The sequence below is a fragment of the Accipiter gentilis genome, chromosome 32, assembly GCF_929443795.1.
Source record: "Accipiter gentilis chromosome 32, bAccGen1.1, whole genome shotgun sequence".
Classification (NCBI taxonomy): Eukaryota; Metazoa; Chordata; class Aves; order Accipitriformes; family Accipitridae; genus Astur; species Astur gentilis.
The window spans coordinates 1321566-1338551 of NC_064911.1; the positions used below are offsets into that span (position 1 = coordinate 1321566).

The 16986-nt window shown below is 41.3% G+C and overlaps 1 protein-coding gene across 2 annotated transcripts in view; it reads left to right on the forward strand.

The window, feature by feature from the left end:
- The first annotated feature begins 56 nt into the window (after nucleotides 1–56).
- GABPA (GA binding protein transcription factor subunit alpha) overlaps nucleotides 57–16986 on the forward strand; it is a 29346-nt gene continuing 12416 nt past the window's right edge. Inside the window, exons 1-5 of one of the 2 annotated variants that reach the window (XM_049835165.1) lie at nucleotides 57–149; nucleotides 3908–4008; nucleotides 5615–5759; nucleotides 6651–6735; nucleotides 13767–14012. In XM_049835165.1, the coding sequence (XP_049691122.1) occupies nucleotides 3932–4008; nucleotides 5615–5759; nucleotides 6651–6735; nucleotides 13767–14012 (553 nt within the window). In that variant the 5' untranslated portion in view covers nucleotides 57–149; nucleotides 3908–3931. The remainder of the gene's footprint in view (nucleotides 150–3907; nucleotides 4009–5614; nucleotides 5760–6650; nucleotides 6736–13766; nucleotides 14013–16986) is intronic. The other variant, XM_049835164.1, reaches the window with a different exon arrangement.

Consider the following 16986-nt stretch of genomic DNA (forward strand, 5'->3'; position numbering starts at 1 on the left):
GCCCAATCCCGAGCGCGCGACGGCCTCCTCAGGGCGGCGGCGGCGGGACCCGGACCCGGACCCGCACCGGCTGGAGCTGCGAGGGCCGCGGCCGGCGGGAGGTGTCGTGCGGCCGCTCCGCTCAGGGCCGGCGCGGCGGACGGCGGCGGGTGAGCGCGGCGCGGCCCGGCGGCCCGGCCCCTGTTTTGTTTCCGTTTCTCCCCAGCGCCGCGAGTCTCATTTCCGTTTCGGGTTCAAACAACGACGAGGCGCCGCGGGGAGGAGGAGGGGGGAAGCGGGCGGGGTGGCGGGGGGGAGAACCGGGGCCTGCGGGGAGGAGCGGCCTCGCCCGGCCGTGGGTCTGCGCCGGCCGCCGGCCTGGCTGCGGCGCCGCCCGCGGGAGGGCCCGTGGCGGTGGCGGCGGCCCCCCCCCCCCCCCGCCGGAGGAGCGGGATGGGGCGCGTCCGTGCTGAGGGGCCTCGGCGTCTCCGGGTCGGGCCGCCGGCCGCCCCGGGAGCGGGAAATGGAGCCCGCGGCCGCGGCGGGGCGCGAGGAAGGGCCCCTCGGCCAGCGCGGCGGACCCGGCGCGGCGGGGGCGGGAGCGGGAGCGGGGCGAAGTCCTTCCGCCGCGGGTCCTGTGGTCGCGGCGGGGGGCGAGTCGGGCAGCCCGGAGCCAGGTCCGCGAGTCCTCTCCGCGGCGTAAAAACTTAGGTCCGCCGGTAAAAACTTACTTTGGCTGAAAACGTAGGAGGGTACTTGGCATCCTGCGTAGTTTGCTTCCTGGTGTTTGGCCGGGTGCGTGCTGCACAGCCACTTCTCCCAGTTCGGATTTATTTTCTGACTGTTGATACGGAAGGGAAACACTTGAAAGCCGGCATGACTCCACCCTGTTTAGTGGTCCCCTGTCTTTGTCTTAAATCCGACCTGGCTGGTGACTTGTAAAAGCTGATCTCTAAAAGATAGGTTGTCTGTTTTGTTACCAGTTTGTGTTAGTATTTACAATTTGAATAATAATAATAGGGGTGGATAGTACCAAATGCTCCACGAACACCGGAGCTTCTCGGGAGCAAAGGTAGTTCCAGTGATTGGGCTTCAGTACCAGCTGGTAACGCATGCGGGCTCCAGGAGTTACTGCTGCTTTACAGTTACCTGGCAGGATAACAAACGCTGATTCTACTAGTAGCATTTGTGCCCATATCGTGATGGGCTTGTTACTTGTGTTCTAGGGGAAAGAAAAGATAGATCTTAATAGAACAACGGGACTTCTCCCCTGACTGCAAAAGCCAAACTGTACTTACTGGAGTAGCACTAGGCTGTCATGGCAGGGGACAAAAAGTCTCTGTTGACAGGTGCCCTCTCGTTTGGTAGCAGAGCGCTGTGTTGGGCATTGTGGTCAGATTCCTTCTTGGATAACAGGTAAGTCTTAACAGCTTTTTAGGCTGCAGGAAAAATAAAAACAAACAGAAATCAGTAGGCAGTACCTTCCATGAACCAAGCACAGTTTTATGTTTCTCCAAACAAATGCTGCCGTTGTAGTATTGCTACCACGTTGACCCTCCTAGCAAGCCAGGCTGTTTTGAGGTCTCTTGTTTCTCTGTAGCCTTCAGGGAAGGCTCAGGAAGCTTAGCCCCATCTGAACCTATGTACGCTTTCAATCTCTGCATCATCCTGTAGCAACAAATTTTGCTAGACTTCGTGTAAAATGTTTGTGTCATCAGGAGTCTCTCTATTCTAGCATGGGAAAGACTGAATAATTTTCCCCATTAGGTTTCTCTCAACTGTTAATGACTTTACATGTTTTCATAATGTTATTCTTACTCTTTCCACCTGTCATCTCCTTTTCTTGCATCTATGCTCAGTGGAACCATCTTTCTTCCTCGTTCTGTACCTGCTGTCTGTGCCTGTGCTCCCCTCTCCTACCTTCCCAGGGTCACCAGAAATGTAGTAGAGCCTGCAAGATGCAACTGCAAACCGCCCTTGAAGAGTTAGTGAACAGTTTTGGAGTCTAATCCATAAGGACTTAAAAATGTCTTACCTAATGCTATACAGTTACTGTGCTGTTATGGTATTTACTCTCTGTGCATCAGTTAGCATTTACAAATATTGAATATTTTCTGCCAGAAATATTCAAGATGGTGAGTTCTTTCTGCAGGTGTGCACAGTTTTCTCAATAAATAACTTGGGAATACATCAAGGAAAAGAAATCCTAGCCTAACCCCTTTTGTGACCTTATTGGTAAACTCCCTTCCTCACAAAGAGAAATGGTAATTTACTCTTGTTGGTTTGGGTTTTTAATCTGATTGCTAATACAGGAAGAATTTCCCCCCTTCTTATGGTACCAGTTAGCTTCTTTGGGAGTTTTCAGTAAGGGAGTCAAACCTTAAATTTCAAAAAATGTTTTAACACTCAACCAGATCACCTGTAACCATGCAGGTGTCAGTTCTTTCAGATATTTAATTAAGCTTGTCTGCATTCTTCAGAAGTGGTGTTTCGTTCTTCCCCATTTTATCATGAAGATGATATACAAGATTAAGTAATGGGGAAATTGGAGTCCTAGGACTCTGTTCTGTGGACCCTACCCTGGCTGTTAGGGGATTTTCATGGAGCCAGATCTATGAGCAGAACAGATTCTGGTTTTGCTTCTAGTGGTGAGATTAATGAGGTGCTGTTTATCTTCTGTCTAGCCCTGGTAGCTTCTTAGAGATTGATATCACATGCAGCACTTGATTTCAGAACTAATTTTACATAATAGTTTTTGAAGGAGATAATAAGGTGAATGGTTTGAATTTCTTTAAATGTTTTCTGTAAGAACTGTACAACTTAGTTGGTTTCTATTCTTTTTGAGAAGTTTTGAAGTTTAATAAGTTCCCTTATTAACTTGTCTCTAATAAATTCTCTTACTAACAGTTGGGTTTTGGATAGAGTAGTCCCTGGGAAAGAATGACTCCGGGATGGAAACCTTGCTACTCTCTTCTATTGTGGATATTTAAATAGTAGCATGTTTTGCCTTTTCTACTGTGATTTTTTCCCCTCTGTGCACCTACTGCCTACTCCTTTTCCTATGAGGAGTTGGTGGTGTTTATTGTAAACAACTGTTAATATAATTTGGTCCAGTACTTTATTGTATGTATTTCATACTTACGATGTATGGCATGGTTAGTGAAACAATATTATACAAACTATGTCTTTACAGACTAAATCCCATAATTTTTTGTTTCCCCCTTACGTTCCAACAGACTCCAGTATTGTACAGGGCATGAAAATTTGCAGTGTCAATGAGAATATCATCACAGAATAGCTTTCCTTTTAATTGCTAACATACTGCATTAGTTTGGGACTTCACAAGATGCATTCATTATGCACATATCATCAAGTGATTGCCCATGAGAGGGATGGGTGGAAAAAGGGGACAGTCAATAAACACTTTATTGTTGAGTTTATTTGCCTATGAGGAAATCATGGATCTTCTGTCCGGCTTCCTGTTGCAGCATTTTGTGTAAAATGCTACTTAAATTTATAAGCAGCATCTTTCAGCTTTGTTAGAAAGGTAGCATGTAGCTGAATCCAGCTGGCAAAATACACATAACTTTCAAAGAATTTTCAGAAGTTCTTTGCAACCAGCTGCTAAAAGCTGTAGCTGGCCCATAACAAAAACATTCAGTAAATTCAGATGCCTCCAGGAAAGTCAGGCTTTGTGCTAATGTCCATTTATAGTCCTGGATTTGCCCCTAGAATGTTTGTTTGAGGAACAGCAATTGTCATCTATTTTGTGAAATCTGTATTAGCTTTTGGCTTTATTTTTTAAGTGAATTCTTGTCTTTAAAAAGCTATCCTGGTATTTGGTTTAAAAAAATGTTTGATAGGACACAACCCATCATCTAGTTTTATTGGTCTGTGACTTACAAAAAAAATTCTTTTCTGTTCATAGGTCTGTTCTTAAGACATTTTAGCCATGACTAAGAGAGAGGCAGAGGAGCTGATAGAAATAGAAATTGATGGAACTGAGAAACAGGAATGTACTGAAGAAAGGTATGTACTGTCTTTGCTTTTTGGGGTCCTTAAGCTGCTATTCATTCATTTATTTGTTTTCTTTAATTGGTTCCAGATTTGTGGCTGCACATACTAAGTTTGGTTATTCAGATTTATTATTGGGTATTGTGTAATGCTTCAGAGATGGCCATGGTTATGACATAAGTACAAATGTTTTCTAGCTAGGCGAAAGAAGTAAGTTTAAACTGGCAGAAGTAACTGGCTTGGTGTGATCTCCATAATCCTGCTGTTGATTGTTCCCACAATTTTTCAAATTTCTTGCTGGATATGAAGTTCTTAGTTTTGCTTGTGTTCTCTTCAGTTTTCCTGTTTCTTATTTAATTAAATGGCCCTTTTCTTCAAGTGGAACTGTAGCCACTACAGGACACCAGTGCTATCATGTTCTTCAATCTTAATTGCTGAAATCCCAAACCATTTTGTTTATCTCTTGCTAGTTCTTAGTAGTTCCCTTCCCCTACTTTCATGTCTGTAGGAATATGTTTACATGTACATGCTGCAAACCTTTCAGCTTCAGTGTATCTTTCTGTAATTGAGAGGAACCTTTCAGTTTCTCCAGTCCATTGCTTTATTGTTATACAGGGTCATTTGCTTTTTAACAGAGCAGAAATTATGTTCTTTATCTACTGACTATATTGTTGTTAGGGCCACTGAAACCATAGATACTGAAGTCTGATACCCTTTGATTTAATTACCTCAACCTGTTTTTTTTTCCTTCCTAATGCTTCTCTCCTAATTTTTACAACTTTTTTTGAAAGCACAGAGAGGCAGTTAATGTGTTGGATAGAAATAGCTGAGGCTGGTAGGTGACCTGCTCTTTAAGAGCCTGTTTTGGAGAACTGATTCAAAACCACTTACTATTTTTTTCTCTAAGCTCCTTGTATATTTTTACTACTTACAAACTGACTATATCTGTATACTTTCTGATTTCCTTCTGTGTAATTGAAGAGGGACCAACTGTCTGAGGTCGTTAAGATACGAGTCCCATGACATTGATGTTTCTGAATGCCTTCTCCAATACTGTCATCGTTTTAGTGCAGGACAACCATGACATGTGACTCAAGGCTCCATGTTGCTGTAGTTCCTTCTAGTTTTCTCTTGTGTGCATTAAGCTTATCCTTGTGCTGACTGGTGAAAAGACATGGACAATTACTCTGTATGAGAGTGGACGTTTTCTCCTTTTTTTCCCTATCTGTTAAGTTTCTGTGTTTGTTTTTAACTTGAATATCTTTTAAGTATAGTCCAGGCAAGGCAAATAGAATTAGTTTACTCTACATGCAAGCTAATAATGTATAACGTACTAATCATGACTTAATCTCTTGAAAATGGTGATCTAAAAATGATCTTGGTATTTAACCTAGCTTTTTAATGGCAACAGGGTAAAAGAAGAGTTACACAACTGTAAAATCAATGGGACCGAATGTAGTAATTAACTCTTTACTCAAGCTAACAGTTTTTCTGCATGGTATTAAGATTTGAGAGTCAGTATTACCTTTTATGTAGTTTACTTCTAACTTTTTTTAAGCTTTTCTATACCAACTGTATTAACATGTAGGCAATGATTTGTTGTATTAATTTGGTATTTAAGCATCGTTGAGCAAACCTACACCACAGCAGAATTTGTGAGTCAAGCTATTGACATCAATGAACCAATTGGAAATCTTAAGAAGTTGCTGGAACCCAGACTGCAGTGTTCCTTGGATGCACATGAAATTTGTCTCCAAGATATCCAGGTAAATTGAAAGGCTATGAAAGATATAACCGCTTAATGGAGAAGCATTTACATACTTCATCCATTTCTTCCATTGTTTGTGGAATTCACACTTCATTTGGTATATTCATTACAATTAAGAGTTTAATTTTTTGTCAGGTTCATTATCATCAGACCATTTAATAAGTACACACTAATTCAGTATGAATAAAATCAAAATACTTTTGGGGTTCCTGGAGCGAGGGTAAGAAAGAAAAAATTACCACCTTGCAAGTGAAAGAACAACAAGAGCAACGACAATACTATCTTCTCTTGAGGTAGCCCACATAATTTGTTGTTGCCTGAACTTCTGCGAGTCTAATCTTGTTTTGAATCTGAATAAAGCGAGAAAGTTTTTATATTATTCAGGTACATAGATAGCAAAACATTACTCAAGAAATCCACACACACACACTATTTTTACAGGCATCACCATGTTCGTGTTAGACAGTATAACTGTTTCATGTTGTGTTTAGCTGCATGTTTTATTTGTAGTTATAATCAGACATCTGTGGCTTCTCCAGAAATAACAGGGCAAATACTGCTTTAAAGACAAGAATTGTTATGAAGGTGTTAAAAGCTAAGAAAAGGAATTGTAGATACTTTTTACGAAGTGAAGGTATTGCATTTCTTTTTTTCAGGTTAAAAAATGTCCCTGTAAGTGAAACTACCTTAAACAGAACAGAGTAGCAAGTTTCAAATTCTGATTGAATTCTTTCTGTCATGTACTGTGTCTACACAGTACTAAAAATATTTGCACGCTTCTTCAGAAAATTTGCTGCAGACACTAAGTGTTTCTAAAGTTTAAAGGAGAATAAGTTTGTTATAACTGGGAGACTAATACATATTTTTAATTTTTTTTGCTTTTATCAAGCTGGACCCAGATCGAAGCCTTTTTGATCAAGGAGTAAAAACAGATGGAACAGTGCAACTCAGTGTGCAAGTAATATCTAGGCAAGGTAAGCAGTTATATTTGTCTGTTGTACAGACAAATTAATCTTGTAGGTGTGCTTGTGAGCAAACCCAATCCCCTACTATTTCTAGATGTAAAATTGAGAAAATCACTGAATGGCCAAGTAGCTTCAGAATGTCTGTTTCATTGTGTACTGTGGTTGTAAGTAATAGTAATTAAAATAAATGTTATGGGCTGATGCTATTTGAAATGTTTTTTATAGTAACTTCATATCAATTTCTAAGTAAAAAAAAACCCCAAACAACAACAAAAAACAACAAACAAACAAAAAAATCAAACAAAATCCAAACAAACCTGGGTCAAATAGTGACAGTTACAGTATGAGGCTTTCATTAAGGGTGAGTAGTTACTCATACCAGGCCAAGTATCTAAGCAGGCAAAAGGTTTTTGTCTTGGTAGGTGACAATTTCATCTTTGAGGTGAGTGAGCTTGTGTGCTTCATGAACAATTCGATTATGAGAGTATATGTAGCTAACTGAAAATTGCTATGAAAGGCTGGGATCACTATCTACTGTTTGGATGAGAATTCAGTGTAAACCATTGTGACAGAGGAGCATTAACCAGGTGGGTAGGGATTTACTGAGGCATAGCTTTTATTTGTATTATCAGGTATGACAGGATTTCCCCTTGTTGAATCCTCAGGAACTAGTAGCTTCATTGTTTAGCATTTTGTCCTATTCTTCTCCTTTGCCCCCTCCATATGTCTTGATTGGAAGGACTGCCATCGCTCATTGAAGACAATGTTTATGTTGGGCACTGGGAACAGCTACAGATGTTTGTTGCCATATTTTCAAACAGTGACAAGCTCCTGCTGGAGTAGGGTATCTTTGGTACCTGTTTTGAGTTATGTCAGCAAGCAGATTAGCAAAATTTGGGGAGCATGTTTTGTTTTCTTGTGGCTTCAGTGTAGATTAGACAGAATAGAGCCTTTCTGGTTTGTATTAACCATATTAAGTAAGACTGATGATTTGCATTTGATTCTGAGTGTCAGGTGACTAGTGCTAGGTTGAATCCTCAGTTCCCTGGGTGTAATGGGGATTGAACTACCTTTCTGTTTTTAAAAATAGAGTAGAAATGTCCTTCAGGGAACTGGAATAACTGCTCTTACTTCATGCCTAGTAACTTGCAGTATGCAGTGCTTAGACTTCCATTTTCAAAAGGATGCACGTGGTAAATATCTTCACTATTATCTTCCTGTGTTTTTTGTTTTCTTCTTTATTGTAAAACTGAGGTGTGTGACCATATAGCACAAGGACACAAGGAGCTGCCTTCCCCCCCCCCCCCCTTTCCCCTTTTCCCCCCCCTTTCCCCTTTTCCCCCCCCTTTCCCCTTTTCCCCCCCCCTTTCCCCTTTTCCCCCCCTTTCCCCTTTTCCCCCCCTTTCCCCTTTTCCCCCCCCTTTCCCCTTTTCCCCCCCCTTTCCCCTTTTCCCCCCCCTTTCCCCTTTCCCCCCCCCTTTCCCCTTTTCCCCCCCCTTTCCCCTTTTCCCCCCCCTTTCCCCTTTTCCCCCCCCTTTCCCCTTTTCCCCCCCCTTTCCCCTTTTCCCCCCCTTTCCCCTTTTCCCCCCCTTTCCCCTTTTCCCCCCCTTTCCCCTTTTCCCCCCCTTTCCCCTTTTCCCCCCCTTTCCCCTTTTCCCCCCCTTTCCCCTTTTCCCCCCCTTTCCCCTTTTCCCCCCCTTTCCCCTTTTCCCCCCCCTTTCCCCTTTTCCCCCCCCCTTTCCCCATTCCCCCCCCCTTTCCCCTTTTCCCCCCCTTTCCCCTTTTCCCCCCCCTTTCCTCTTTTCCCCCCCTTTCCCCTTGTCCCCCCCTTTCCCCTTTTCCCCCCCTTTCCCCTTTTCCCCCCCTTTCCCCTTTTCCCCCCCCCTTTCCCCTTTTCCCCCCCCCTTTCCCCTTTCCCCCCCCTTTCCCCTTTTCCCCCCCCTTTCCCCTTTTCCCCCCCCCTTTCCCCTTTTCCCCCCCCTTTCCCCTTTTCCCCCCCCTTTCCCCTGTCCCCCCCCCTTTCCCCTTTCCCCCCCCCTTTCCCCTTTCCCCCCCCTTGCCCCGTTCCCCCCCCTTTCCCCTGTTCCCCCCCCTCTTTCCCCTTTTCCCCCCCCCCTTTCCCCTTTTCCCCCCCCCCTTTCCCCTTTTCCCCCCCCCCCTTTCCCCCTTTCCCCCCCCCTTTCCCCTTTTCCCCCCCCCTTTCCCCTTTCCCCCCCCCTTTCCCCTTTCCCCCCCCTCTCCCCCTTTCCCACCCCCCTCCCCCTCCCCCCCCCCCCCTTTCCCCTTTCCCCCCCCCCTGTCCCCTTTTCCCCCCCCCCTGTCCCCCTCCCCCCCCCCGTTCCCCTTTTCCCCCCCCCTTTCCCCTTTTCCCCCCCCCCCTTTCCCCTTTTCCCCCCCCCTTTCCCCTTTTCCCCCCCCCCTTTCCCCTTTTTCCCCCCACCTTTCCCCTTTTTCCCCCCACCTTTCCCCTTTTTCCCCCCACCTTTCCCCTTTTTCCCCCCACCTTTCCCCTTTTTCCCCCCACCTTTCCCCCCCAAGAAACACCTGAGTTTTAAGTACTTTTGTGTAACTTTGGAACAATCCTCAGTGTTGTTTCTCATGCCACAATACTTGATACTTGAGCAACTCATAAGAAATCTGTCTGTTGAAGGAAAGTAAAATATGGCAGGACAGAAGATCAGAAAACAAGCAGCATGGATATAAATAATAAAAGGAAGATATTTGGATCACTAACAGGGAAATGCACTTTCTCTGACTGCAGTGTCCCTTTGAGCCAGAGGGAAAAAACAGCTTTTTGTGCCATCCACATATTTTTCTTCTATCGATGAGGTACTGAAAGATTCTCGATCTACTAATTTTTATTTTCCTTCAACTGGTATAATATATAGAATTCAGCTAGCAGTAATAAGTGATGCTAATCGTTGTGAAGGATTGGACTCTCTCATTTCTTAAGAGAAAAGCTGTTATGTCAGTTCAAGTGCTCTATCAAATTTTGATTAGCCATCTGTAAATTCAAAGGAATAAACACCAGCTGAAAGAGTCCATTGTAGTTCTTTTACAGCATTTCATAAAAGATATCTTAATATAAGTTACAGAAGATAAAATATCAGTCCTGTTTATTTTTTTTACTAGAAAGACTATTCTGGCACTCCATCTTGCCTTAACTCCTTTCTTTTGGTTTGAAGAATGCCATTGTGAGAACAACAATTTTGAGTATAGCCATGTTCTGTACTGCTCTTAAATAAGCATCTTGCAAGTCTGTGGAGATCTAACTGTGTTGCATCATATGTCAAAGAATTTGAAAAAAGCTTTAATTTTTAAGACCTCCATAGCAAATATTTTGGTGTGTTGGGGTTTTTTTTTTCAGTCCAGACACAAGTTATCTGATCAAGGCTTTCTCCTGCCTGTTTGACTGTAGACAATATCAGATTAACACTTTGCCATCCTGAAACTGTTAAGGTTGATAGATGTTTTTTTTCTTGAGATATGGTAAAGTGGATTGTGACACCATCTTTAGTGGCTTTTTTTTGTTTGGGTTTTTTGGGTTTTTTTTAAAGAAAAGAAACAGAGAGAAGATACAACTTTTCAGGTTGTAAATTCCAGTGCCAGGGGTACGGCGCAGGTTGAAATCTTTCTTGGGAAAACTTCAGAAGTGGAAGATCTGGCTGGCAGTCTGTCACCTGAAGGAATCTTTTCTTTTTCTACTTCCTTAATCAACAGAGTAGAGGCAAGCTTGAACGGAAGTTGTCGTGGTTTAACCCCAGCCAGCAACTAAGCACCACACAGCTGCTCACTCACCCCCCCCTCCACCCAGTGGGATGGGGGAGAAAATCGGGAAAAGAAACAAAACCTGTGGGTTGAGATAAGAATGGTTTAATAGAACAGAAAAGAAGAAACTAATAATCATAATAACACTAATAAAATGACAACAGTAGTAATAAAAGGATTGGAATGTACAAATGATGCGGCAGGGCAATTGCTTACCACCCGCCCACCAACACCCAGCTAGTCCCCGAGCAGTGATTCCCCGCCCCCACTCCCCCCAGTTCCTATACTAGATGTGACATCCCACGGTATGGAATACACCATTGGCCAGTTTGGGTCAGCTGCCCTGGCTCTGTCCTGTGCCAATTTCTTGTGCCCCTCCAGCTTTCTCGCTGGCTGGGCATGAGAAGCTGAAAAATCCTTGACTTCAGACTAAACACTACTGAGCAAGGACTGAAAACATCAGTGTTATCAACATTCTTCCATACTGAACTCAACACATAGCACTGTACCAGCTACTAGGAAGACAGTTAACTCTTATCGCAGCTGAAACCAGGCCATGCTTTTTTCAGATGAACTGTGGGGGACAAACATACTGAATTGAAAGGGCTAGAATGAGAGCAGTGATCTCTGACAGTCATTGGTTTGAGCAATAGGAGCAGAGAGACCTGTATTATGGAGATGGACAATGTAGTTTTGCTTTCTATTTCTTGTTGTTTGCAAAGAATATGAATAGGTAGTCTAGTTGACCTGCCCTTCAAGTCATTCATGTACCACACACACAAACTTAAACAAGTCTAGGCTGTGTTTTGAATGAGCATCTGTAGCTGCTGTTTCTGTTGAACACAGTTCTGTCTGTTATGCACACCCAAAGCACACCTGCAAAATTAACATTTTCCCAAACAGATGCTGTTCCACTGACTTTTTAAACGCTTGACTGACATAAGAGGTTAGTGTCTAGCTGCTTTGAGAATTTCTGTGCATATGTATGTAGTTGTACTATAGATACTTACACAGATTTTGGGACTCAGTGGTGGTTAAGTGCAAAAGGTTCTTTGGATTTAGGTAGCTGAAGTCCGAGCGTTTTAAGCGTGTAACACCTCATTTGACTGTGGTTTCTAAACTGTTTTTTGGCAATAACTAGGCTTTTGTTATTTTCAATATGTAAAGGAACAATTCATAAGTGTAATGAAACATACTGATTTAGATTAAAGGTACAGTTTGAGTAATGTCCTGTCTCTGTAGTTAATACTAGACATTTTAAGGAAAAAAAAAAAGCAGGTTGCCTGTAGGTCAGTCTGAACCCTAGTATTCTCTAGCTTCAGACAAATAGCAGTGAAAGGGCTTGTACTGGCAACATCTGGGCATCTCTTGATAGCCAATGTCCTTGAATTTTTGTACTTTTTGTACCAGTTTATACTTCTGGGGGGTGTGACGTAGTCATATAGTGTTCCACAACTTAAGTGCCGTCCAAGGAAGACTGGACATCTGTTTTCATGTGAGAAGAGATGCAAACAAATCCAGTGAATTAATGTTGATCTAATGTTGCAGTAGGTTAGGTAGCCAACTGTTAGTTCCCAACATTTCTACTTATAAGCTGATTCCTCTACAGAGACTCGTCACTTTGATCTCCATGTTTGCATTATGGATAAAGCAGTAGATTCACGCTTCTGTTGACATGTAGTTATTTGACAGACAGTGAATTATTTTGTTGAGCAATAGTGAACTGTTCCTCTCTAGAAGCTTTTTTCTTTACTTTCTTGAAGATGAAAGCCAGAATTTTAACCCTTAGTGTTTTCCCTTACCCATTCCTATTGACTTTAAAATAAGCCTGTGCTGTGCATGTTAATCTTAGATGGCCTATATAAAACACTCTCCTAAGTAAGGTACTTATTTGCTTTTTCTTTGTGTTTGCTTCTTCATCTGATCAGCCACTTATTGGTTGCCTACATCTGTTTTCACTTCCTTAATTTCATATTGCTGCATGTTGTACTTATGGTCTTTGTAGTGTTCCCTTTCCAATATTTTTCTGAAGCTGAATTCCTTTTAAAGTCTGGAGGAATACTTGTCTGAAAGACTTGGTTTGTTCTTACTTGTACTACAAGTAAGTACTCCATTTGTTTTCCCTTATAAACTGTGAATGGATTGTGGTTTTAGCTTTTAAGACCGTCACCTACAGAACCTATCATCTTACACTGAGCTTTAATATAGATTAGACGGGAGGGACCCAAAGTAATACCTTATGGAACAAGATACTGAAGTTACTCTGGCCATGTAATGTTCTGTGAATCCTACTTTCAACTGCCTAACCCTAGTCAAGGTTTTCCAAGTCATAATAAAATGGAATCTTACAGATTATTTTTTTTTTAATGTGCAAATATGTTTGATAAAAGTCTCTTAAAGAAGTGTGGTTGCTAGTTGTTATTATAATGGAAATTATGTCACAAAAAATTGAAAGAATTTTCTTCTGTTTAGCATATTATAATGACAAAAAAAATCTTCTATACAATGTCAGAAATTTGGTGATGCACCAGTTGGACAAAATAGCTTCTCTGAAGACAACAGAGAAGGTGGTGATACAAAGCGTTAGTAGCATTAGTGAATGTGTTCTTTATTGCTGCAGAATAGATAGAGACATATCTTCCAACTCCGTGGTCTAATATCTTAAATAACAGACATAAAACCAAATCATGAATAGCTGGTGAAGCTTAAAACATGAACAATTTTCTAGTTTTCTTTTAACTTGCTGTTGAACACACTGCCTATTGCAGGGTACTGAAAGAAAATGCTAACTCCTGTATGTAGACCCCAGAGATATCAGGGAAATATTGTAAAGGCTGAAAGAAATGCCTCTTTGTTGGGGGAGAGAGGTGGATGCTTGTTCTGTGGAAGGGGGGGGGTCGGGGGGGGTGGGGTTGCTTTTTTTTTTTTCTTTGGTTCGGTGTATTTCTTTCCAAAATACGTGTTCTTTATGCCCACATGATGAACATTCTGTTCAAGATATGTGAAATGGATCACCTAAATAGAACAGGAAGCTGTAATACTGGGGGAGGAAAGAGGGACAGCTTTGTAGTCACCTTACTAAAATATATACTGTATAATAGAATATGTCATTCTAATTTAGAACACTTGCAGAAATTTGATGATGCATTTGTGTCATGCTTCTTTCTTAAGTATGCTAACACCTATTTATCAGAAAGCTTTAAAACAACATTTTTTTTTTTCATATTTGCATTGCTATCTTTAAGTTTTGTGTTTGTTCTTTCTGTACCTAGGGATAGAGCCCAAGTTAAACATCCTTGAAATTGTGAAGCCTGTGGAGACTGTGGAGGTAGTGATTGATCCAGATGCTCATCATGCAGAGGCTGAAGCTCACCTTGTTGAGGAAGCTCAAGTGATAACCTTGGATGGAACAAAACATATTACAACAATTTCAGATGAAACCTCTGAACAAGTGACGCGATGGGCTGCAGCGTTGGAAGGATACCGAAAGGAGCAGGAGCGCCTTGGAATACCCTATGGTAATAATATGTGACTGTGTGTGTGTGTGTGTGTGTGTGCGCGTATGTTCAGGTAGGGGCTGGGTTCTTTTGTTTGTTTGGGGAATTGATGTTTTTTCATAAATGATAATTAGTTTTGGTTATATAATTAAAGTGCTCCAATACCTCAGAGAAAGCTTCTTATGGTATGGGTAAGTACAATGCAAATACCTGCATAAGAGAAGGCTAAAGAGAAGTAGAATCAGCGCTTGTGATAGTTTTATTAAAACAGTGCTTTTTTGCCTCATAACTTTGTTATTGCAGTTTTTAGAAAGCAGTTTTCTTCTTCCTCCCCTCCTTAAAAATGTGCATGTTAGTGATAAGGCTCTTTTTCGTGTGTGTCTGAATTTGAACTACACGCAGTACTTGGTGGGGGTTGCCTGTAAAGATACTGAAACAACTTGTCCAGAGGTTGTAGGATGCTGAGTATGGTGTTAAATCTGATTTTGCATGGAAAACCATACTTGACTTCAGCATATTGGAAGAAGATGATTCACAACTGAATCTTAACTATTCTGGTAGATCATTATCTCTTTTGAATTAATGTTGTTACTTAGCAGGCGGCTAATTCAAGGTTAGCTTAGAAAAAGCATCTCTGAATGCCTGTTTAGGATTGAACTGAAATTGTGGGTTTTAGACCTACCTCGCGTTCAGGAGATTATCCAGCTGAGTTTCTTGTTGTGACTTGCAAAAATGTACTGTGAAGGCGTATTCAGCACATGAAGCTGTAGTATCTAAGCAGGCCTGCAAAACTGGAATATGTTTGGCAAGTGGGATATTTGGAAGTGTTTAAGAATTCCAGTGATGCTACAGGTCTTTGAAGGACATAGAGCTTGCCAATATTTTGAACGTATTTTTGATAACTAAAGTAATGGCTTTTTCATGCCTTTTTGTTGTTCTCATTGGCAAGCACTTCCAAAATAGTTTTCATCATGCTATGTCTGTTGATAATTAGGGATTTGACACGGAACGTTTGGGAGTAGGGGGGGAAGTGAGGCATTATCAGGAGCAGACTGAGATTTTTCAGCATGTTTTCCCATTCATATAAGAAGAAAATTACTTAAAACCATGTTGTTGTTATGTTGAATAATGTTGTTAATAAACTTTAATAATGTTGCTACTTTAAGAAAACCCTATAACCTGCAACTGTGACTTTAAAAGTTTAATATCTTTTGTATTATGGGAGTGCAGATTTTCCAGGAAAATCATACTAGTTCATTATGGCAGAGTTCTCTGTATTAAGAATAATAGTGTTCTCTTGATATCAGAAAAATGTGCTAAATTGCCTTCCTATAAAGAATAACATTTTAAATGTTATCTGAGTTGAAGTTGCAGGGACTTGGGTTGAAACAAGGCACCACTAAGTTCTACGTTATGATACAGTCAGAAGTTTCTGAGAATAAAGAATATTCTAAAAGTTCTTATGTAGTCCCCCCAAAAAGCCCCCCCTCCCATTTATAAATACACATCTTAAAAAATAGAAAACAGGCCAGTTTCCTTCAAAGAGTTGTGAGGCTTGGTTCTGTGAAGTTCTCTGGAATTATTCCTTGAATCTTTTCAAAAGACAGGGTATGTTGATATTAAAAGTAAAATCCAGTCAGTAAATGATGATCATCCAGGAAGTTAGTGGTTCAGTATCTTCATCCTTACAGGTTTCTCTGTTTTGCTGCAAATGGAAAATTAGCTTTTAGCAGGTCTTTAAAATGTTGTGGCTTTCCCTTTGTGTTATGTTTTGGTGGGGTTTACTGGAGATTGCTAGTTCTTAGCTGTACAATCCAAAATCTGGTACCATTGCAAAGGTTTTTAGGAAGAAGGAAAATGTTAATTGGTATGAGAAATAAAGCCAGAAAAGGGAACAGCAGAAAGTTTGGAAACCATGGAACTGGTTAGAGAAAGTAATGATTTGTGTTACCCTGCAGATTATGTTCTGTCAATGAGAATAAATTAGCAGCTTTTTGATGAAAATTCACTGCTGGTAACATTTTGAAGACCAAAACCCTTTTGGTGTGGCTTTTCCCAAAGGATTACATTATATGGTTTAGGTAGCATCAGTGAAAAACGATGCAATGTTACTGTCCTTTACTAAGCAAAATGGAATTTGTGGCTTCTAGATGAAATTTATAGACTTAGAAAGCTTTGCTTCCTTTAATTCTTAAAATGAAGACCTGTCAAGGTGACATCTGTTTGAGATATTGTAATTTAAAAATACATAATTGTTCTGCTCCTGTTTTTTGCCCTTGAGACAGTAAAAGTAAATATCCTTGCTTTAGTTTCCATTTCCAGTTCATACTTGTTGACATGTTTTAATACATTGCGTACAACATTAACAAAGTTTTCAAGATGATGCTTAGATTTACCCATCCTCTTTCTAGCTTGTTCACACTAATACTGCTTGAAACAACAGACTTTTAATGTTAAAATGTGTTCAGTCAACGAATCATGTATGGCACATATCTGGAATTGATTATTTATTACCATTTCTATATGTTCCTCTGGTGTGTGAGTTGCCTATAGTTTTGTGTGTTTGGCACTGGCATTTAAACCACGTGCTGTTGTGTTCTGTTGAAATGTCAGACAAGCATCCCAAAACTTGATGCTGTGGCTTGTTTGATTCAAATACAGGTACGTATTGGGTCCTATTATATCAAATATTGGTTTAATGGTTTATTTAATGTAGTCTTTCTAGATATGGTGTATTACACTTACTGTTCTATGTTTTTATCTATCTGTCTATATATAGTGCATGTCTATTAGCCCACCCATGTGGTGGGTTGACCCCAGCTTGGTGGGTGAGCCTCCACCCAGTCACTTACTTCTGCTCCAGAGGCATGGGGGAAAGAATCAAAAAGACCAAAGGGAGTTTAAAAGAAAAAAATCATGGACCAAGATAAAGACCATTTAATAAGCTGTCCTGGCTGTGTCCCCTCCCAGTTTCTTGTGCACCCCCAGCCTAATT